Source organism: Anomaloglossus baeobatrachus, chromosome 4 (assembly GCF_048569485.1).
Source record: "Anomaloglossus baeobatrachus isolate aAnoBae1 chromosome 4, aAnoBae1.hap1, whole genome shotgun sequence".
Classification (NCBI taxonomy): Eukaryota; Metazoa; Chordata; class Amphibia; order Anura; family Aromobatidae; genus Anomaloglossus; species Anomaloglossus baeobatrachus.
Window position 1 is genome coordinate 446,589,799 of NC_134356.1, and position 23,927 is coordinate 446,613,725.

A 23,927-nucleotide genomic window follows, 5' to 3' on the forward strand; every position below is an offset into this window, starting at 1 on the left:
GTGGCCCTGGAATCCTTTCTTTTCTTTCTTTCTTTAGGTGTCACCTGGGCCTAACTTGACCCCAGGATCTCCACCAGGAACTTCCTTCTGTCACTTTCTCCTGAGGTAACTACCTCCCTCTCCTTCTCCCTCTCACACTCTAGACTCACTAGACTGACTGAACTTGAACTTCATGGTTCCCTTATTTACTCTCTCTTTCTGACTCCTCCCATACACCCACTGACTAGGCCCCACCCACACTATTGGGACCAGAAATGGGACTTATGGCCCCATGAATACATCTAAGAGGGTTGCTGCCACTATCCCTGACCCAGTGTATGCCTACTAATTGGTGTGTGCAAGTTTAGTCTGTGGACCGGTATGTGATCCCATTCTTACCCAGGATGGGATATCACACCTTTGGCTGAGGTGCAATATCTCTGTGGTCACGGAAGCCTCAGGGGCGCCACACTCCCACTTATCCATACTGTCCCCCTATGCTTCCACTTATTCATACTGTCCCTCTATGTTTCCACTTATCCATACTGCCCCCCATTTTTTCCACTTATCCATACTGTCCCCCATGGTTCCATTTATCCATACTGCCTCATATCCATACTGCTCACTATGCTCCCACTTATCCATACTGTCCTCCCTATGCACCCACTTATTCATACTGTCCCTCTATGCTCCCACTTATCCATACTGTCCCCCATGGTGCCACTTATCCATACTGTCCCCCATGGTGCCACTTATCCATATTGTCCCCCATGGTCCCACTTATCCATACTGCCTCCTATGCTCCCACATTTTCATACTGCCCCTATGCTTCCACTTATGCATACTGTCCCCCCTATGCTCCCACTTATCCATACTGTCCTCATGGTATCACTTATCTATACTGCCCCCCCTATGCTCCCACTTACTCATATTGTCCCCCTATGCACCAACCTATCCATATTGTCCCCCATGATCCCAGTTATCTATACTGTCACTCATGGTTCCACTTATCCATACTGTCTTTCTATTCTCCCACTAGTCAATACTGCCCCCGTATGCTCCCACTTATCCATACTGCCCCCTATGTTCCCACTTATCTATAGTGTCCCCCTATGCTCCCAGTTATCCATATAGTCCCCGATGGTCTCACTTATTCATACTGTCCCCCCTACGCTCCCACTTATCCATACTGTCCCCCCTATGCTCCCACTTATTCATACTGTCCCCCTATGTTCCCACTTATATATCACAATGCTAGACAAATTCTCTAATGGAGCGAAAAAACAAAGTTCTCTCAGTCCATATCAATTACATAAAAATGTCTGCTGTGAGTTTTTTCTGGCAAAGCAAACTAATACCAAATACTGAATGTGTAAGATAAGATGGCCGCCAGACACCTCATGGATAGGAGATATGTATCACAGAGGCGCCTACATTCAGTTATGTAAGCCTGGAAGCAAGCTCCAGCCCGAATACTACTGAGAGGGTTAATAGGGTGTGACCGGATTTACGAGCAGTCAGACAGATGGGCGGGAATGACATATCTCCACCCTGGGGCGTGGTATGGTGGATATTAGGAAGTCCAGGTGTATCATTAGGGCTCTTTGTGTGGAGGTAAGTAGGCCGCCGGTATGAAGTCTTCGTGCTTGGACTTGTATACTGGACTATCACTGAAGTGCGTTTGTTTGAACTGTGTATCCTGTTTTCCTGCACTGGAAGGCCATTTATTTGCTATGTTGGTGGCATGCTTTACGGAGTTGTAGTAAAACTGGCTAGACATTTTACTTAAATTACCTCCCATGCCTACCTCAAAGGCAACCGAGTAAGTCAATATCTCTACAATAGTGAAATAGAAAGTAGAAATGGCCATACAGTGTGAAAAAAAAACAGGAGGGTGCCACTGACAGCAGCAACAAAAGCTCAGCACCAGCTGTTTAGTCATTAGTACTTCCAAATGTGGATCACAATTGGTCTCATTTGCCTCTGACAAACTGATTAGTGGAGAGGAAGCTGAAGGCATAATGGATATATAGCACATTGCTAGTTTCAGTCACAGCAGGATAGTGTATCCTTTAAAAGCAACATTTGAGTCACTGTGTTGCACAATCCTGTGTCACTGTAACAGCAAACATCACTGTGGACTTTCAATTCTGCTAAGCACACCTATAGCTATCCTACCACTTAGTTCCTAGAGTGCTAACCACTGTGCCACCTTGCTGCCATGGTTTAGCCTAAACCATGGCAGCAAGGTGGCACAGTGGTTAGCACTCTATGGTGCCTCAGTGGATAACACTGTTGCTTTGCAGCGCAGGGATCCTGGATTCACATCCCACCAAGGACAAAATCTGCAAGGAGTTTGTATGTTCTCCCCATGTTTGCATGGGTTTCCTTCTGCTACTTTCACACTTGCGGTGGACGGCTTCCGTTGCTATCCGTAGCCTTGAGGAATTACGGTAACCGTTGCAGGAAACCGTTATATTCCTCATATACTTTTATTAGCCACGGATAGCAACGGATGGTCTTGCGTTGCATCCGCTGCACGACGCAGCGTTGTTATTTCGACGCTGCGTCGGGCGGAGGTAATGCAGCATGTAGTGTTTTTTTTCCGTAGGATTTCGCTGCGCATGCTCTCTCTGGCTCCCTGCATACGTAACCAGGGTACACATCGGATTCCTAATCAATACGCTTTGCCTAGTTACCCGATATTTACCCTGGCTACGGGTGCAAGGAGCCAGCGCTAAGCGGTGTATGCTGGTAACCAAGGTAAATATCGGGTAACCAAGCAAAGTGCTTTGCAGGGAGCCCGACACTTTCCTGCTAGGCTCCGCACCCCACACTCCACTCCACATGTACACACACACACACACACACACTCACACTCACACTCACCTGTCCCCAGCCTTGCATTCCTCGCTGCACTGACATCCTGTCCCACTCGGCTCCACCAACCCCGCACTCCGCCCCCCACACTCCGCCCCCCTCACACATTCTCGGCGGCCGAACGATCAGCTGATCACCCGCCGACCGGCTACTGTGAGCGATCAGCTGATCACCCGGCGACCGGCTGCTGTGAATGATCAGCTGATCACCTGGCGACCGGCTGCTGTGAGCGATCAGCTGATCGTTCACAATAGTCTGCCGCAGGTAAAACGAAAGAAGACCAAAAAAAAAAGATTCTGTTGTTTTGTACGATCCGTTGCATCCGTTGTGCCACTAAATGCAACACATCCGTTGCGTCCGTCACACAACGCAATGCAACGGATGCCGTTCAACGCAAGTATGAAAGTAGCCTTCCACACTCCAAGCTGACAGGGAACTTAGATTGTGAGCCCCAGTGGGGACAGTGATGATGATATATAAAAAGTTTTATGAAATATGATGGCGCTACATAAACAATGCATAATTAATAATGAATAAACCATAGTACTCTGTGGATTAAGGTAAATATTTCACAACTTCTACCAGATAATTTATTGATGACATGGGATCAAATTGAGGTGGAAGGGGCACTTGGATTGATAGTGGCACTCAAGGCAAATTTAAAGGTGGGAATCAGGTGTGGGGGAGTGGCATACCGCCAATAGCAGCATACCACTTCTAGGCTCATGAGCTGGGGACACTTGGTGCCAGTGCCAACAACGCACCCCCCACTTGGCCTTACAATGATAAAAGAGGGAGCACAATGCTCCAGCATTCTGCTATGTCTGCCCTCTGGCGGGCACGATGACATCACTACTGCTGCAGAACTCTTGCCAAGGAGACCAGAGCAGTGGGGTAAAATGAAAGGTGAGTATTTAATTTTTTTTAAGTCAGTGACACTGGTGGCCAATGGCCATAATACTGTATGGATGACTATGAGGTATGCATTACACTATTCGGAGGACTATGGGCATGTATTATCTAAAATAGAGGACTATGTGGGCGCATTATACTATATGGAGAACTATGGAACGTGCATTATACAATATTGAGGACTATGTAAGCATTAAACTATATGGAAAATCTATGCGGGGTGCATTGTGTTGTATGGAGGATTATGTGGGTGTATTATTCTATGTGGAGGACTATGGGAATGCATAATATTATATGGAGGACTATGTGGTACCAATTATACTACATGGGGGCCATTATAATATTTGGACAGCTATGTGGAGGCAAATATTCTATTTGATTGGCTATGTGGGGGCCATTATAATATTTGGAGGCTATGAGGGAGCCTTTATACTTTATGGAAAGCTTTTTGAGGACCATTATAGTATATGCAAGTAATTGTATGGTTTGAAGCGGTATGGGCGGTCATTATACTGTAGGTAGGCTTATTATAATGCATGGAATGCTGTGTGGGGATTACAGTTGGGGATCCTCCTTTGTTGGGGTCATCATACTTTGCTGGGGTAGTTGAGGGAGGGTACAGTAGGGTCATCATAGTCTGAGTGTAGAGGGAACGGCAGAGAAATTTACTGTGAGGTATCATACAGTGTTTGTGAAGCACTTTTGTTGGCATCATACTTTATGGGTTCAACAAAAGTGGAATCTAGGTACTTTAATAGGAGGAAAATTACTTTGTAAGGGCTGCAAAGTTGTGAGTTATGTTTCTATGTGACCCAGACGAATATATACTTTTTTTTTCTGTTGGGAAGCCCAATTAGAACGTTTTGCAATGGGACCCCATGATTTCTATGTATACCCTTGGTGTGGGGGCAAGCTGCTCAGGACATTCATCATCATCATCATCATCATCATCATTATTATTATTATTATTATTATATCACCATTTATTCCATGTCACTTTACATGTGAAAGGGGTATACATAATAGGGACAAGTACAATAATCATAAACAATACAAAACATAGACTGGTACAGGAGGAGAGTGGTCCCTGCCAGCGAGGGCTCACAGTCTACAAGGGATGGGTGAGGATACACTAGGCGAGGGTAGGGCTGGTTGTGCGGCACTGTATCAGACAGAGAGTTACGGCAGGTTGTAGGCTTGTCGGAAGAGGTGGGTCTTTAGGTTCCTTTTGAAGCTTATCAAGGTAGGCAAGAGTCTGATATGTTGTAGCAAGGTGTTTCAGAGTATGGGGGAGGCACGCGAGAAATCTTGGATGCGATGGTGGAAAGAGGAGATGAGAGGGGAGTAAAGAAGGAGATCTTGTGAGGATCAAAGGTTACGTGCAGGTAAGTACGTAAGCTGCAAAAACCCTAGTACATGCCCTTATTATCTCCCGCCTGGATTATTGCAACCTCCTGCTCTGTGGCCTCCCTTATAACAGCCTTGCATCCCTACAATCTATTCTAAACTATGCTGCCCGACTAATCCACCTGTCTCCCCGCTACTCCCCGACCTCTCCTCTCTGCCAATCCCTTCACTGGCTTCCCATTGCCTAATGACTCCAGTTCAAAACCCTAACCATGATTTACAAAGCCATCCACAACCTGTCTCCTCCCTACATCTGTGACCTAGTCTCCCGGTACTTACCTGCATGTAACCTTTGATCCTCACAAAATCTCTTTCTCTACTCCCCTCTCATCTCCTCTTCCCACCATCACATCCAAGATTTCTCCTGTGCCTCCCCCATACTCTGGAATGCTCTGCCACAACATATCAGACTTTCACCTACCTTGAAAAGCTTCAAAAGGAACCTGAAGACCCACCTCTTCCGAAAAGCTTACAACCTGCCGTAACCCTCAGTCTCATATAGCGCCGCACGACCAGCTCTACCGTCACCTACTGTATCCTCACCCATCCCTTGTAGACTGTGAACCCTCGCGGGCAGGGACCTCTCTCCTACTGTACCTGTCTGTGTCTTGTATTGTTTGATTATTGTACTAGTCCCTATTATATATACCCCTTTCATATGTAAAGCGCCATGGAATAAATACCGCTATAATAATAAATAAATAAAATAAAGAAATGTTGCAGGCATCAGATCGCTCTCCACGGCATCTCCTGACTCTGTCACGCCTGTAAGATGTGTTCAGTGTGAACCTGCTTTCATCTGTGAAGAGCACAGGGCGCCAGTGGTGAATTTGCCAATCCTTGTGTTCTGTGGCAAATGCCAAGCGACCTGCACAGTGTTGGGCAGTGAGCACAACCCCCATCTGTGGATGTCAGGCCCTCATGCCATCCTCATGGATTCAGTTTCTAACCATTTGTGCAGACACATGCACATTTGTGGCCTGCTGGAGGACATTTTGCAGGGCTCTGGCAGTGCTCCTCCTGTTCCTCCTTGCAGAAAAGCGGAGGTATCGGTCCTGCTGCTGGGTTGTTGCCCTCTTATGGCCCCCTCCACGTCTCCTGGAGTACTTGCCTGTCCCCTGGTAGCGCCTCCATCCTCTGGACACTACTCTGACAGACACAGCAAACCTTCTTGCCACAGCTCGCATTGATGTGCAATCCTAGATGAGCTGCACTACCTGTGCCACTTGTGTGGGTTGTAGAGTCCGTCTCATGCTACCACGAGTGTGAAACCAACATTCAAAAGTGACCAAAACACCAACCAGAAAGAATTGGTACTGAGATGTGGTCTGTGGTCCTCACCTACAGAAACACTCGTTTATTGAGTGTGTCTTGATAATTGCCAATAATTTCCATCTGATGTCTATTCCATTTATACAACAGCATGTGAAATTGATTGTCAATCAGTGTTGCTTCCTAAGTGGACAGTTTGATTTCACCGAAGTTTGATTAACCTGGAGTTATATTCGGTTGGTTAAGTGTTCCCTTTAATTTTTGAGCAGTGTGTGTGTATATATATATATATATGTATATACATATATATACATAGGTGAAAGGCATGTACTTTAACTATATGGCAGTGGGGAAGGGAGGTTCCTCATTTGTAACATGTGTGTAACGCGTAAGGGGGGGCTGGATGCCCGGAATACACAATTTTCAAGAAGGGTTTTAATGTGTTAATAAATTCATGAAGAATTTTATGAGGATTCCTTCATCCTTTTCTTGCATTGAATTGTGCACGCCAGCCAGTTCATCCCAGCACCTGTGGATCCAGATCACTGAGTGGTGAGCCTGCTAAATCTTTTCTATTGACTCAGTAATCAGAGGGGAACACTGCACTCTCTTTGTTTTTCTTAATAAACGAGGCAAAGTTAAAATAATTTTTTCTTTGCAAAAAACATGTGGATTTTTTATTTACTGGCGATCAATAGAAACGGACGTTTCGGCCTTAATGGACCTTTGTCCTACATAGTCACTGGAAAAAGTGAAAAACAACAAGTGGTGAGGAATTGGTAACCATAGTTTGCCGCATTTAATGCTGGACTTATGACTGGCGATGCGGTCTCTTATATGCTGGGGATGTACCGCCCCACGCTCGGCTGCAGCCGAGCCGCTCGGATCCGGGCTTGCTGGTGGGTGTCTCGAGCGTCTCCAGACACGGGGGGCCCTGTGGTCACTCCGATCTGAAAGGGATCTGGCGTTTTAGGGGACGTAGGTGTAATGTCGGAGCCGTGTTTAAGTTCATGACGCCACCCACGGGATGTGGTGAAGGTGGACACCACCGCTGCAGTTGCGGGACACCCGGGGGAGATGTTGCGCAGCAAGATGTTAACCCCTCCGTGGGTAGGGATGGTGGCCCCGGGACCCATTGGGGAGAGTTGGGTGATGCAGGGAGGTGCGCGGCCGGGGAGGCACTGTTGTACTCACGATTATTAACCACACACAAGTCTCTGGTAAACCAAGGTGATGGTGGTAGGTGCCCGCAGCCGGTCGCAGTCTGGTCCCCCACCCGGTTGGTGGTCTCTGCCTTTCTCTGCACCTGTTTTGTGTGCTGTTGGACTACCTGAACTTGCAATACAGCAGTCCGCTCCCCGGCTTGTGTATGTCGGAGGAGCCCTTTGCCCACAGACGCTGGCCCGTGGGATCTCTCTGCCGTGGCGGGGGATTTCTATCCCCCTCGTTGGGCTATTGTCTGCAGTCAGGACTTTGGGTGGGAAAGGACCTATAGTCCTGGCCGCAATCAGTTAATTAGCTAGCCCCCAGTAGCTTCTGGACCTAGCTTCAGGGTCTGAGTACCCCCCTTTGTGCTCCGGTTTCCAGTCGGTTCCCCGGGTCGGTACCGGCGGGCCACTAGCCTCTCTCGGTCCACCACGGTTCCACCGAGCCGTCTTCCCAGCTCCTGCAGGCAGAGGCCTCCGTATGCCTCCTAGCCAAAGGTGCCCGGGCTCCAACCCTGGCACCTGTCAGTCTGTTACAGGCCTGTCACACAGGCCTGTCCTCCTCCACTGCACACTTAAACTGAACTCTAACTCAACTCGAACTGAACTGACTGTGTTTTTCCTGCCTCAGGCTTTCTGAACTCCTCGGTGGGCGTGCCAACTGCCTGGCTCCGCCCCTTGGTGTGTCCATCAAGCACTGGGGGAGGTGAATAGGGTTTAAAGTGTTTGGCTGCTGTCACCTTGTTAGGGGACTGGTGTTGTGCGGGGCACTAACTGTGACTACCTGGCTAGTCCAGGGCGTCACAGGGAGACAATCAGCATGTAAGAGACCACATCACCAGTCACAAGTCCAGCATTAGATGCGGCAAACTATGATGTCCGCAGCTACACCTTGAAATGGTTCTTCAATTATGGGCAGGGGTTGCAGAGGTAGAATTCAAGAGAATTATTCCCAAAGTGCAAAATTTTTATTAAATATAAAAGGTGCTGAACACAGCAATAGACAACCTAAGGTGATCTCTTTAGATCTTCTAAATATGGGACAATCTCTCCATCTGTTCCTGGATACCAGGGGCAGACCGGAGGATCCTAGATACGATCCATAGCATATTTAAATCACACAGGTAACGGTTTGATACAAACAATTATATACATAGAACTTAATAATAAGCCAATACTCAGCAGTATTTCAATAGACAATCAGGGTCCTTTATCAGAGAAAGATTCCACTTCTGTGGATAGATGAAATTGCTGTTGGCAATGATATAGCAGTCCTCAGTATGTTGTATACACCGTTGTATATTCATAGCCTCCTGAAGAACCATTGTTTATGGGGAAACGCGTCAAGGCAAAATCACTAGGCTTACCATCCATATACAACGGTGTATACAACATACTGAGGACTGCTATATCATTGCCAACAGCAATTTCATCTATCCACAGAATGTCATCATAAAGAAAGGTGGCTATATTCGTCACTAATTTTTTGGGGCTTTGTTTTTGCATGTGTGACGCCCTGGACCCCAGGGGTCACAGGTAACAACACCTTCCACATTACACACACACTCCCATCCCCTGTGAGGACACACCCATCACCCGAAAGGGAGACCTGATACCTCCCTCAGGGCCAGTAGGGAACACCAGGTGGGCGGAGTCAGGCGGAAAGGCACGCCCACCGAGGAGACTACTTGCCTGAGGCAGGAAAACAAACAGAAGAGTTGTAGAGTGTGACCCTGACAGGAGGTGAAAAGGAGAGAAACTGTCAGGGACCCGGGGTGGAGCCGGTGGTGGCCGTCTGCAGGAGTACCGGTACAGCAACCGGCAGAACCATAGGGACCGGGCCAGGGTTGGATCCCGCCGGCCCTTAACCGGGGAGTCAACCGTGTACCGGAGCACCAGAAACCGGGTACTCAGACCCTGTCCTAGCTTAGCATCCACTGAGTCTAGGCAAATTGACTGATTGCTGGCTAGACCTCACGGGTTCATCCATACCCAAAGTCCCGAAAGAAGGCAAAAGCCCACCGATTCCGGGTGAGTGCCAAGGGCCAAACACCCAACGGGCCAGCGCCTGCGGGCAACCGAGGACTCCTCCGGCAGCTCAACACCGGGGAGCAGGCTACCACTGTCCAGGCAGGGGAGCCGAAAAACCACACAAGAGGTGCAAGGGAAAAGGGGCCACCATCAACCTCACAGGGGACACAAGCAGCCGGCTGTGGGACCCGACCATACCCGAACTTTGGTTTACCAGTGACTCTGAGTGTGAATTAATCGTGAGTACACCAGTGCCATCAGGGCACGACACTGCACCGCAGCACGGCACCCTGCACCCCGACAACAACGCCAGTGTGCTCCCCTCACCACCGGGCCCCGGGACACACCGCCCCTACCCACGGAGGGGCTAACATCTAGGCTGCGGCCGCAACACCGATCCCGGACAAGCATGCCTTCACTCCAGCCGCAGCGGTGGTGCATCCCGTCACCACAACCCGTGGGTGGCGTCACGACCCGTAGGAACAACAGCGCATTCCACCCGGCTGCGCGCCTTGTCCCGCCACCACCACCACCCCACAGACTCTCCCCCTTAACAGAGCGACGTGGCCCCCGGTCCGGAGGCTCTCGTGCCACCGACAACCCAAGCCCAGACCTCAAGCGGCTCGGCCCGAGCAAGCTGAGAAGCAGCCGGGCACCCTCTCAGGGCGGTACACATGTCAGAAATGTTTATTTCTAAATTTTGTGCAGTTACCTGTTGGGGTTCTATGAGGGGGTAAGTGCAAACCTGGATATTGGTAATGCAGCTGATGTGATTTATTTGGACTTTGCAAAGGCATTTGATACTGTATGACATAATAGCCTTATACTAAAGCTCCAGAAGCAAGGACTAGGGGAAACTATATGCAACTGGGTAAGGAATTGGCTAAAAGATAGGAAACAAAGAGTAGTCATAAATGGTACATTCTCTAAATGGGCTATAGTCAGCAGTGGGGTGCCGCAGGGATCTGTGCTAGGACCGATTCTTTTTAATCTCTTTATTAATGACCTTGTGGATGGGATTAAGAGTAAAGTGTCAGTCTTTGCTGATGACACCAAACTATGTAGGATAGTAAAAACTGACCTTGATAGTACAATATTACAAAAAGATCTGGATAAGACGCCAGAATGGGCAGATACTTGGCAAATGAGATTTAATGTTGATAAATGTAAAGTAATGCACCTAGGACGGAGTAATCCTATAACTGCGTATATATTAAATGGAAGTAAACGTGGGACTACAGAACAGGATAAGGACATTGGTATTCTCATTACAAATAAGCTGAGCAGCAGCACTCAAAGTCAGGCAGCAGCTGCTAAAGCAAACAAGATTTTAGGGTGTATAAAAAGAGAGATTACATCCCGTGATCCCAACGTATTGTTACCCCTCTATAAATCACTTGTAAGGCCACATCTGGAATATGGGATCCAGTTTTGGGCTCCACATTTTAAAAAGGACATTCAGAAGTTAAAGTCAGTTCAAAGACGGGCAACTAGACTACTACAAGGAATGGAAGGCCTCCCATATGATGAGAGGTTGGAAAAGTTAGATATGTTTAGCTTAGAAAAAAGACGTCTCAGAGGAGATCTCATTTATATGTATAAATACATGTGTGGTCAATATAAAGGACTGGCACATGACTTATTTCTTCCAAAGACAATACTAAGGACCAGGGGGCATACACTGCGAGTGGAAGAAAAGCGATTCCGACAGCTAAATAGGAAAGGGTTCTTTACAGTTAGAGCAGTCAGACTGTGGAATGCCCTACCACAAGAGCTAGTAATGGCAGACACTATAACAGCTTTTAAAAAAGGGCTGGATGATTTCCTCAGTATACAAAACATTGTTGGTTTTAAATGTCTTAGTGACCAAATGTAGAACTGGTGGAGGAAGGTTGAACTAGATGGACCTATGTTGTTTTTTTTTTTTAACCTAAGTAAATATGTAACTATATTGGTTTAGCTGGTGAAAATAAACAAGTAAGATGGGAATATATTTGGTTTTTATTAAGTTGCCTAATAATTCTGCACAGTAATAGTTACCTGCACAAACAGATATCCTCCTAAGATAGCCAAATCTAAAAAAAAAACACTCCAACTTCCAAAAATATTAAGCTTTGATATTTATGAGTCTGTTGGGTTGAATGAGAACATAGTTGTTGATCAATAATAAAAAAAATCCTCTAAAATACAACTTGCGTAATAATTTTGCACACAGTGTATATTCCATTGAATGGCTAAAAAGGTATTTTCATTTCTCTAATATATAAATCCAGAGAAAACTAGTTATTTACGCATATATTGTCTCTCTGCAGACCACTATCTTGGGACTTTCGACATAGTATATCGCTTTTGGATATTTTTTCTTCACCTCGCATTCCTTTCTTCTGCCATGGAGGTATGGATACATATTGTTTTCTTATATACCTTTTTGTAACCAATGTATACTGCATGCTGATTCATCTTGACATTTATGTTTTGCAATATAATGGAAACTTGTATGATATGTTTATATAAATATATGTGTGTTTATGTAAAATACTGATTTTTTTTCTTTGTTGTTTTTCACTTTTTCCAGCGACTATGTATGACAAAGGCCCATTAAGGCCGAAACGTCAGTTTCTATTGTTCTCCAGTAAATAAAAAATCCACACGTTTTTTGCAAAGAAAAAATAATTTTTACTTTATCTCATTTATTAATAAAAACAAAGAGGCAGTGTTTCCCTCTGGATATATGACTTGGACCACGATCCTTTCAGTAGCACCTCTAAAAAGAATATTTTTGGTTGAGTGCACACCAATACTATTATTTATTGACGCAGACCGCTCTGGGTTGCAGCCTGTTATTGTTATATTGATTGTTATGAAATATAGGCAGGGAGCCGGCTAATCACAGTCATGTCAATACTTCACATGCTATGATGAGGCCGGAAGTGCCCACACTGACAAAGCTTGCTGATTGGCCGCTCTTCAGCCTTTCAACAAGCTTTATTCGAATGACAAACCCGAACAGGAACCGAACGTACAGGGAAAAGTCTGTGTTCGGATCTTAGACCCAGAAAACTGGTATTTGATATGAACCCCAAACTTTACCGTTCAGATTTGCCCATCCCTAGATACCACTTTGACATTACTACGGCTGTTCTGACATTAAAGAGCTTGAAAGAGGTTGGATTCAGTTCTAGAAGTCCTGAGAGTGTCATATAGTTTATATCAGACAATTGGAAGCTTTGGACTACTTTTGATTAATAAAGAATTTATTCAGTGCTTTTCGAAATTTAGTGGCAAAATTAGTCAAAGCTGTCAAATTTGAATTTAAAATGATTTGGTACAAATAATATTATTTTCTAATATGCATTGACTTCACACCATCCAGATTTGTCTAAAACCCACATGATAAACTTGGAAACGATGACTTGGCAACTCAACATTAATTTTGGCAGGCTGGAAGTAGATTATGTTTCTATTCCAAAATTAAGTCTCTGCCTTATTCTTTTTAAACATATTGCATTTAGTCCTATATTCCAATGCTGGCAAACTGAGAAAACTATATAATTAGTCACTGGCTGCTATCACGTTTATGTTCCAATGAAATATTGTGGGAAAAAACAATGAACTGAAAATGAAAATGTACTCAGAAAACCAATTAAGCATAATTTATTAGTGTCTTCAATGAGGATTTTCACACAAGCAAACAATTTGCCTTACATTAGTAAATCAAATAATAGAGCAAAAAACATTGGTAATTATTAGTGATGAGTGAGCATGCTCACTACTGCTTGATACTTAATCGAGCATTGGTGTGCTTGGGCACACTTGTTACTCTTCCAAGTATCGCGGGCACTTGGGCGTCATGGTCAAGTCCCTGCCCCTCATGTCTCGCTGCTGTTAGCCAATAAACATGTGGGGATTGTCTGTGTGGCGCCCTGGCCTAGCCCCCATTAGACATGGACACCAGCCAAACAAAAATCCTTGTTGCCTCCCTCCAGTGTCTGATGTCCACACCAGGTGGGGTGGAGCCAAGCGGTTGGCCCCACCCACCGAGGAGTACACAGGCCTGGAGGCGGGAAAAGTGTCAGAACAGTTTAGGAGTTGAGTGTAGGAGTCTGAAGTGAGTTGAGCAAGCACTTGGGTGTCTGGGTTTGTGGCCCAGGCACTGACAGCAAGGTTGGCAGACGGTGGTGGCCGTCTGCAGGAGTGGTGGAGCAACGCGGAACCGTAGGACCGGGGTCGGGTGACGGCCCGCCGGTACCGACTGGGGAGCGAAGTAAAGCCAGCACACACAGGCAGGGCCATCGGACCCCGACCAGGCTTGGAGCCGCCGACAATAGTCAGATCCGAATATGACTGGAACTCCAGGGGTTTCACAACAGCAAAAGTCCCGATTGAAGGCAACAGCCCACACCGTGAGGGTATACAGCTACCGCCTAAGGCTAGAGACCCAAGGGCCAGCGCCTGCGGGCAAACGGGCTCCTCCGGTACCCATACACCTGGGAGCGGACTACCGTTGGGAATCCATAGTAGTCAGAAGGAGAACATCAAGGTGCAGGGAAAGACAGCCGCCATCACCTGTCCGGGGAGAGACACTGCAGCCGGCTGCGGGACCCGTCCATCCAGCCGTTTGGTTTACCGAGGACTTTGTACCTTTCTTGCTGAGTGAGTACACCCGTGCCATCCGGCACCGCGCCGCGCTGTCCCTGCAACCCTGCACCTCACCGACCCTGCCTCCCCGTCACATCATCGGGCCCTGGGACCACCAACCCCTACCCACGGAGGGGGAAAACAACATCCCAGCTGCTCCTTACCATCGCTCCCGGGATCCCCGTCCTCAGCAGCGGTGGTGCCTATCTTCACCACGACCCGTGGGTGGCGTCACGGACTAAATCCCCCAAACCAACCACCCCTTTCACTAATGGGCGAGGAGCGCCGCTCGAGTCCCCGGATCTGGCCCACCGCTCGAGCCACCGAGCAGCCATCGCAGCAGCGCCGGACCCGAGCGTTAGCGAGCGCAGCGCAGTGGCGTCCTCCCCGCCCACGACACCTGCCATATGCTGTAATACGATAGCCATGTTGGCTAGTGGGATTACTGTGATTGGCTGGCCACATTGCATCATTGGGTCTTATATAAGACCAAGTGGCATGATGCTGGGCACCTTCTTCCCTGGAAGCAGTTCATCAAGAGTTGATCTAGGAGGGAGAGCTTAGATTAGACCAAGGTTTGTACACATGCACCTATTAGTGTCTTCAATGTGGCACTAAAGGGTGTTTTTAGTTTTAACTTAATAAATAATTAAAATAAAAACTGTGTTGGGCCCCCCCCTATTTTTTTTATCACCAACCAAGGTAAAACAGACAGCTGCGTGGCTGGTATTATCAGGCTGGAAAGATCCATGCTTATTTAGCTTTTCCCAGCCTAAAAATACCAGCCCTCAGCCGCATCACATTAGATTTGCTAGGCTCTTAATGGGTGGTGATAGGAACTCTCATCAGAGGCTCTGGATTTTGCCAAGCACAGCATTGAGGCGGTGGCTTTGATGGTAAGAGTTATCATCTTTACTGCTAGTCACAGTCCCCAAAGCTGAATTTGTGGACTACGATGGAACTTTGTGGGAACATTTTTGATAATAAATTGAATGAGTAAATTAATAAATTGAATACATTGTAAATTAAATATAAATAGTAATAAATTGAATGAATAAATTGAATGATAATATTTTGAATGATAGTGTGGAGGAGTCTTTATTCAAATAAACTATTTTTTCCTGTAACTTTATTTTTTTAACTTACAGGGTTAGTAATTGTAGTGTCTAATAAATACCTCTCCATTACTAACCCCTGGGCTTAATGCCAGCTGACATTACACAGCTGACATTAACCTCCAAAAATATTACTCTTATTGCCACCACTCCAGGGCAATTGTAAAGGGCCTGGAAAAGTGCCATCTAATGGATGCGCCAATTCTGGGACAGCTGCGGTCTGGTATTTTTATGCTGCGAAGGGCTCAATAATCATGGACCTTCTCAGCCTGATAATACCAGCCCCAGCTGTCTACTTTACCTTGGTTGGTTATTAAAAATAGGGTGACCCCATTGTGATGACACAGTGTTTGCCCATTTGTGTGGAGGGTGAACTGTTCTTAATTAGGTCAGATGTATGTGTCCTATTGTTTGTTAAATCAAGAGAAGATAACCATTTTCTCTACCCCGACTGATCGGCGCCTTGTTTATAAATGTGTATTGCCTCAGCCCTCCTGAATACAAAGTTCAGAGGAAAATTATGCAGTCGGATTGAATTTGTGCTCAATGGATGAGCAGCTATTGCCAAGCAATCCTGTAAGACCCAATACCCTCAATAGAGAGCTGAGAGATATAAAAGAACCTTGCTCCTGTCACCATTTTTTTATTCTTCTACATGCCTTCAGATGAGGAACTTTGGTTCCAGCTGGGGAAATCACAGAACTGCACCAAGAGAAAGGATTCTACATGATGTCTGTCGAGGAACTTAGGTTCCAACTGCAGAAACACAGAACTACTGCTATCTTTTCTCAGTGGGTGCCAACCAAAAGTGGGGTGCTACTGGACTGGGATAGTTGGTCCTGGAAGCCTGAAATCACAAAGACTCTAATCCCCAGAAGGGTGAGACTCTGTTGCTTATACCATCTTGTGTTTTGCTGGGAATGTACTATATGTTTTTGCCTGTTGATGAACCAATAAAGTCTTACCAATGTGTGGTTCACTCACCCTGTGTTGTCTGAGTAGTGTTTTGCTCACGTGAAAGGAGAGCGAGCATTCAGTGGTATGAGCCCTGGTCCGTGCAGTCTTTATAAAGACAGCCAGGTCAGCGGGCAAGAGCACTCACTGACTCTCGTGTCTCCACACCCATGTCATTTTTTTCATTTATTTATTAACAAGGATAGCTGCAAGCTGGTATTTTTAGGCAGGGTAGGTAAATAATTACTGGGACATTTCTAGCCTAAAATCACCAGCCTGCAGCCGCCCCAGAATTGGCGTATCCATTAGATTCTCCAATTCTTGCTCTTTGCCTTGTTCTTCATGATTTTCCTGGTGCAGTGGCAAATTGGGTAATGTTTTGGGGGTTTGATGTCAGCTGGCATCAAGCCCAAAGGATAGTAATGGAGAGGCATTTGTCAGACACCCCCATTACAAGCCCAGTAACTCACACCATTTTTAAATATTATTTATTTATTTAGTTTGCAGCAGAGACCTGGGAGTCAGACATGCATCCAGGCATTTTCCCCATGCTGGTTTCATCCATTTCAGTGATTTTACAGACCCCCCAGCCCTCCTGTTAGGGCCTTACAGGAAAATACTCAAGTTTCCCATTGACTTCCATTATACTCATTACTCTAATCGAGCCTATTTGAGCATCCAACTTGCTTTTTAGCATTTTAGTGCTTGCTCATCATTAGTAATATTATTCACTTATAGAGAAACTAGAAGGTGGCCCGATTCTAGCGTATCGGGTAGTCTAGAATGTGTATGTAGGTTAGCAGATTGAATAATAAGGTAATGAATGGACTGGATGGGTTAGGTTTAATTTAGTATTCTTATAATTGTTTATTAGTTTTAAAATGACAAACAACAGAAGGAACAGTTTTAATAGATGAGTCTAATGTTTAATGATGTCCATGGCTTGTAATGAAAGAAGGCCATGAACAGTGTAAAGTTAAGTAAAAATATGCTGATGCTGTGATGTGGCCCAATGCTGGTAGTATGTGTGTATGTGGGATGGAGTGCGGGGGGGTGGAGCCGAGCGGGTCCATGGCGCTGAGGACGTCAGTGTCGGGGACTGCATGGCTGGGGACAGGTGACTATCCAGATGTGTGTGTGTGTGTTTAGTGTATACATGCGGAGGGCGGGAGTGCGGGGGGAGGTGGAGCCGAGCAGGGTAATGTGTGCGGGGGGCGGAGTGCGGGGGGGTGGAGCCAAGCAGGGCCATGGCGCTGAGGACGTCAGTGTCGGGGACTGCATGGCTGGGGACAGGTGACTATCCAGATGTGTGTGTGTGTGTTTAGTGTATACATGCGGAGGGCGAGAGTGCGGGGGGAGGTGGAGCCGAGCAGGGTAATGTGTGCGGGGGGCGGAGTGCGGGGGGGTGGAGCCAAGCAGGGCCATGGCGCTGAGGACTTCAGTGCCGGGGACTGCATGGCTTGGGACAGGTGACTATTCGTGTGTGTGTGTGTTCAGTGTATACATGCAGAGGGTGGAGTGCGGGGGGTGCAGCCGAGCGGGGTAATGTGTTTGGGGGCGGAGTGCGGGGGCGTGTGGAGCCGAGCGGGGCCATGGCGCTGAGGACGTCAGTTCTGGGGACTGCATGGCTGGGGACAGGTGACTATTCGTGTGTGTGTGTGTTCAGTGTATACATATGCGGAGGGCGGAGTGCGGGGGGTGTTGCCGAGTGGGGAATCGTGTGTGGGGGGCGGAGGCGAGAGGTGGGTATGTGTCGGCAGGGATGCCGTTGTGGGCTTCCGGAGGTGCAGTACTCACCGGGGAGTCAGGGCTCCGTGTGGGTGTGGGGAAAAGTGTCGGGCATCGTCCTGTCGGCCCGTAGTTCGTGCTGTTCACTTAGCTGAGCCATTGGTCACAGGCTCTTTAGCGCACGCGCTGTGGCGACGGTTGTTACTGTAATGACGTCATTTTGGAGCAAGACAGACAGAATAAGGCAATTATATATACAGATAGGTATTTTCTGTTTTATTTTGAAAGTAACAACATAACAATAAGTATGGCAAACCTTTGTACTAGATTACTTGCCAAATTATCCTTTTTTTTCATTGCTTGGAGATGTTAGCAGAAGATTTTAAAGCTGGACTTACACATTGTAAGGCCTCTGCCACACTCACGTGTAAAAAACGTACGTTTGGTGTAGTCCGTTTTTTGTGTCCGTGTTCCGTATTTGCAGTCCGTTTTTCCCCTCCGTGTGGTGTCCGTATGCATATCGTGTGTCATACGTGTGTACGTGTGTGCGTTTTCCTGTGCGTGAAATACGTCAGTGTGTGTTCCGTGTGCAGTCCGTTTTTTGTGCGTGTTTCACATGTTTCACACATTGAGATAATGGTGATTACTTGGAATTAAATGACACATAGGTGTATGTGATTAGGACATAAATATAAGTTAACTATAAACTGTTTCCTGCTTGTATTATGCCTTGGAGCACCTATGTGTTGAGACAAAATTGTGGCAATGCCATTATCCACGGAGGCCTTAGTGTTTTTATGTTGGATTATATCTCGTCGTTTTGGCGTTCGACGCCACATGTTGCAATATGATAATGTAAGAAGAACCAGATTGTGGGTGCATCCACTAATGATGATGCGGCCTATGCATGGTCATTTCCATACTTTATTTTTTGAGTTACGGAATTTCCCAGATAAGTTTTTTTCATACTGCCGGTTGTCAGTTGAGAGTTTTGATTACTTACTAAATATTTTACGACCTCATTTGCAACATCAGGACACTTGGATGCGGCTTTCCATTTCCCCAGAGGAGAGATTTATGGTGACTCTGAGGTATTATATTTGTTATTTTTGTAATTTGTGTAAATGTGTTATTTTTCACATTGAAATGTGTAATTGATCTTTATTGATCTAATCTCATTTTTGATTCAATGTTTCTGTTTTCTTATGATTGTTTTAATTTAAAAAAACATAGTGTTAATTGTAAATCATTGTTTGTCTTGTTTTCATAGATTCTTGGCGACTGGTCAATCTTTTAGTGCTTTACATTTTGATTTTTTGTTGGGTCGATCAACCATTGCCGTTATAGTACGTCACACATGCGACATGATATGGCAACATTTAAAAGAAGAAATGATGCCTCAGCCAAACAGAGAAGATTGGTTGAAAATCTCTAAGGGCTTCAAGGACTCTGTTGACTTTCCTAACTGCATAGGAGCTTTGGATGGCAAGCATTTCAGAGTAAAAAAGCCACCAAACTCTGGGTCACGTTATTTCAATTTTCATAAGTTTTTTTCCGTTGTTATTTTGGCATTGGTTGACACAGAATACCGTTTTATTTATGCAGACATTGGGGCCTATGGTAGTGCCTCAGATGCCCGTATTTTCCGTTCATCAAGATTAGCCCAACGCCTGCAAGAAAATTCATTATTGATCCCCCCTCCAGTTGCCCTACCTGGTACATCTGGACCGTTGGCACCATATGTGATGGTAGCAGATGCAGGATTTGCATTATCCAAACATGTTATGCGACCATATCCAAGGAGATCCATTGATGACAGGAAACAGTACTTTAATAATCGGCTAACTAAAGCAAGACGTTATGTGGAGTGTGCATTTGGTATTTTAGCTAACAAATGGCGCATTTATCAGACAACGATTCAGTTGCAGCCAACCTTTGTCACATCTGTACTCAAGGCTACCATAGTGCTTCACAATTACTGTCGGATACATGAAGGAGGAACTTATGTGGATGATGAATTTCAGATAAACCATGTTGTTAATCCCACAGGTGAACCTATGTCTCATAATTCCGTGACATCTGGTTTACAAATTAGAAATTTATTTACTGATTACTTTAATTGTTTTGATGATACTAATAATAGTGATGATTGTTAAGATTGTGATGGTTTTTTGTTGATAAAAATATAAATTTTTTTTATTATAGGAACTTGGTTAAATTTTCTCAACATCTAAGAGCTTAAATCAAACTAGTATTAAAGGGCAAATGCGTTAATCATAAACTGACATTTCTGTTAGCAACATGGTTTTCTGAATGTTGTATGTATGTGTATGTACATTTCTGTGTTACTATCATGTTTTAGGAAACTTATTTTAAACTTACAACATTAATAATGTTAATCGTCTATTGAAAAAATGCAATATTATTAATAAATATCAATAATAAACATGTTTCTTTTCTTCAAAAACAGAATCTTTTATTAAGAATAAGCATATTAATCCATAAAGTAAGGATGTTATTTTTTCACATCCACATTAAAAATGTACATATTGTTCATCTTGTGTTAAATTTTTCTAAATGTAAATTTTGATGGTATTCTTCATAACATACAAAATATACTTTACATACAAGAGTAATTGTAAAGAAAATGTGTGCATTGCTTACAATGTTGAAAAATGTCGGCCAATTAAGTTGCTATCATGTTGGACATTGACATAGACCAAAAAATTGTAAACTGTGTTTTCAGAATATTAGAACTAATCTAACCATCAAATTGGTTGGGTAAAAATGTGTTCATAAAATTACAAAAATAAAGGCCATAAAACATATATGTGATCCGTCACTAAGTATAATCACACATGTTTTTTAAATCTTTTCAACTCTGAGTTTGCACATTTTTGGAAATCCCTCTTTTTTAACATTTTGACACATTCATCAGATTTGTTGTTTGATTGTTAAGATTAACAAAAATGTGCATCACAAGTCAACAAGATCTTCTAGTGAAGTAACCTGAGTGTTGCTGAGTATGTTGTTTTGTGTGGCCTCAGAAATGGTATTTTCAGGAATGGAAGCAGTTGTTTGCTGAACAACATTCCTATTACTAGCTACAGTAGTGTGTGGAACAGTCTGTTGCATGCTGGTTTGTCCCAACACATTGCCTGTGGTTGAGTACACCTGTGGATCTACATGGGTAATTGGGTATTGTGTGTGTGTATGTTGTTGACCTTGAGGATAGTTGACTGATGTTTGTAAGTGTGGTGTAGGTAACATAGTTGAGATTGGATAATGAGGCATCATGAATGATTGTGGGTATGTTGAACCTGGAAACAAATTAGGTAAACCACCAATATTTGTGGGTTGAGTAAAGTAACTAGTAGTTTGAGTTGGTTGTAAATTCATATAGTTCATGGGTTGCTGTGAGGTTGCACTTTGTACAGTGCTTAAGGCACCAGTATTGGTTGCAACATACCCTTGTCTAATTGGTGTTGGGAATAACGTACTTGAAGCAATTGAAGGTTGTCCAGATTGTTGTAATAGTGGATTATTGACTATTACAGTTGCCATTGTTGTTTGTGTTGAAATTGTATTTTGATTGTCTGTTGTGTTTGGGACTGTATGTTGTTGCATAATGGTACGCCAATTTTCTATGGCCTCATACACTCTCACTGGTTCCTGTTCTGCCTGACTAGCTGACAGTAGGGTAAGCATAGCAGCTCTTACACGTTCCTGCCTATCTGAAGGAATTTTGGTTAAGCTAGTAGATAAAGACCGACAAAAACGCTCGGCATCTGTTTCTGGAATTAAAGTGTTCATTATGTGAATAATGCGTGTGTCAATTATTTCCGGTAAGGATCTCATTTCCTCAGGTCTGCGGATTCTTCTTGCACGTAGAGGTTGTGGTGCAAAACGTGGAAGTACATTTGTTTGTGTTGATTGTGTAGCTGGTGTGGTTGTTTGTTGCGTTGATGAGCCTTGGGTGTTGGTTTGTGCACTCTCTGTCCCACCCTCATGTGATTCATTTGCTGCATCTTGTTGAGTCTCAGGAATTTCAATGTCTTCTCTGGCAGGTTCTTGTTCTGATGCTGAGGTGGCTGTAGCAGAGGGACCTGCTGTTGGTTCATCATCTGATTCGTCAAGATTATCCTCCGTTCTATAAGAAATGAAAAAACAGATTACAATCTTAACATTTATCTTTGTCCAATTATCTTCAGGGGGTTCTTTTTTTTTTTTTTTTTAAACAAAAAAAAAACTTACTGTGTAACTTCTAAGATGGGTGCTAGGAAGCTTATTTGTTCATAATAAATATATCTGCGTTTGCGGCCTTGGCTGGATGAGGATGGTATAGGGTTGTACTCCCTTCGGTACTGATCACGGGCTGAACGCCAACGCCTTTTTACCAAGTCAACTGTGGAAAATAAAAAAATATGTCACTTGCAACATTCTCCATAAATCTGCACACATTAATTTAAATAATGTTTGCGAAATGTAATATACAATTTAACACAATTATGTTGGTCAAATACTTTGGATTAAATATAATTTATTTAGATATTCTTCATTCAAAAACATGTTTAGACATTCACACATAACCAAATAATATTTCTGAATAATTATATTTTAAGTAATTGTCATCTATATTTAAATTATAATTTGGTGTTTTTGCAATGACATTTGGCTATCAATTAATAGAAATATTATTTGATACATGTAGGTAATGATATTGACATGTCATTTTAAACAATTTTATTTTAAAAAAAAAAAAAAAACAAGATTTTCAATTGTGATACTAAATTTAGACTAATACAACAGGGAATTTAAAAACACATGACAGTTTAATCAGTTAATTAAGTAAATTCATGAAGAATTCCAAGTCAGATTACAAATTTAAGTATACTTTGATTTTTGACACTTATGAAAGTTTGGTGATACTATGAAAAAATTGTACAGGAACTCAATATATTAAGTAGTACATATACCAATTCTTCTCATAGGATTTTACACTAAAAGACAACATAACTATGCCAAAACAATCACAGTTTGAAAGTATGAAAAAATCCAAATATAGATATTACATAAATAACTATAAAAAAATACAACAACTTACCATATTTAGCACGCTTTGCAGGAGAACATCTAGACCATGCATTATTGGGGTACACTTCCTCAGCTACTTGATTCCAATGGCGCTCAACTGTCAGTCGGTCATGGTAACCATCTACACGTGTATCCCATAATGGTGGGTGAGTCTCGACAGCTGTTATAAGTTTCTCCGTGTCCACCCGTGGTGCCATTATTATATTTCGAAGACGAAAGTTTGCTCAAAATAGATCTTGCAATACACAGAACTACAACTTCTTGCTTGCTCACTCCTTCTGCAAATGCACAGTTAGTTTTGTGCAAAAAAATATGTTAGCTACGCCACCTGAAAGTATTTCAGAGTGTAACAAACTTTCTAATTAAAACACGGACACGGACCACACGGATAGCATACGGAGGCCATCCGTATCACGTACGTGTAAACACGGACCCATAGGATTTAATGGATCCGTGAGGACGTGATGCCGGTGGAAAACGGACATGTCAGCGCTTTTTCGACACGCTCAAACGTACGCACGGAACGGACACACGCTCCGTGCGCAAACACTGACGTGAGGCTTTTTAGATTAAAAATAGTATGTCAACATCAGCACGTGTCTCCGGTACGTGCAAAAAATGCCAAAAACGTACCGGAGGCACGGATGTGTGGCGCAGGCCTAAAACTTGAACAGACGATGGCAGTTGTCTAGTTAGAGAAGAATTGAGCATG

At 44.4% G+C, this 23,927-nt stretch overlaps 1 protein-coding gene across 1 annotated transcript; it reads right to left on the reverse strand.

Moving 5' to 3' along the window:
• Positions 1-1,573: 1,573 nt before the first annotated feature.
• On the reverse strand, positions 1,574-23,433 carry LOC142302495 (uncharacterized). Its single transcript, XM_075343569.1, has 4 exons — positions 23,226-23,433; positions 22,376-22,526; positions 21,550-22,271; positions 1,574-1,815 (listed from the first exon to the last, which is right to left on the reverse strand). The coding sequence occupies exons 1-4, from the start codon at positions 23,410-23,412 to the stop codon at positions 1,574-1,576; spliced, it is 1,302 nt and encodes a 433-aa protein (XP_075199684.1). The 5' UTR covers positions 23,413-23,433.
• Positions 23,434-23,927: the final 494 nt, after the last annotated feature.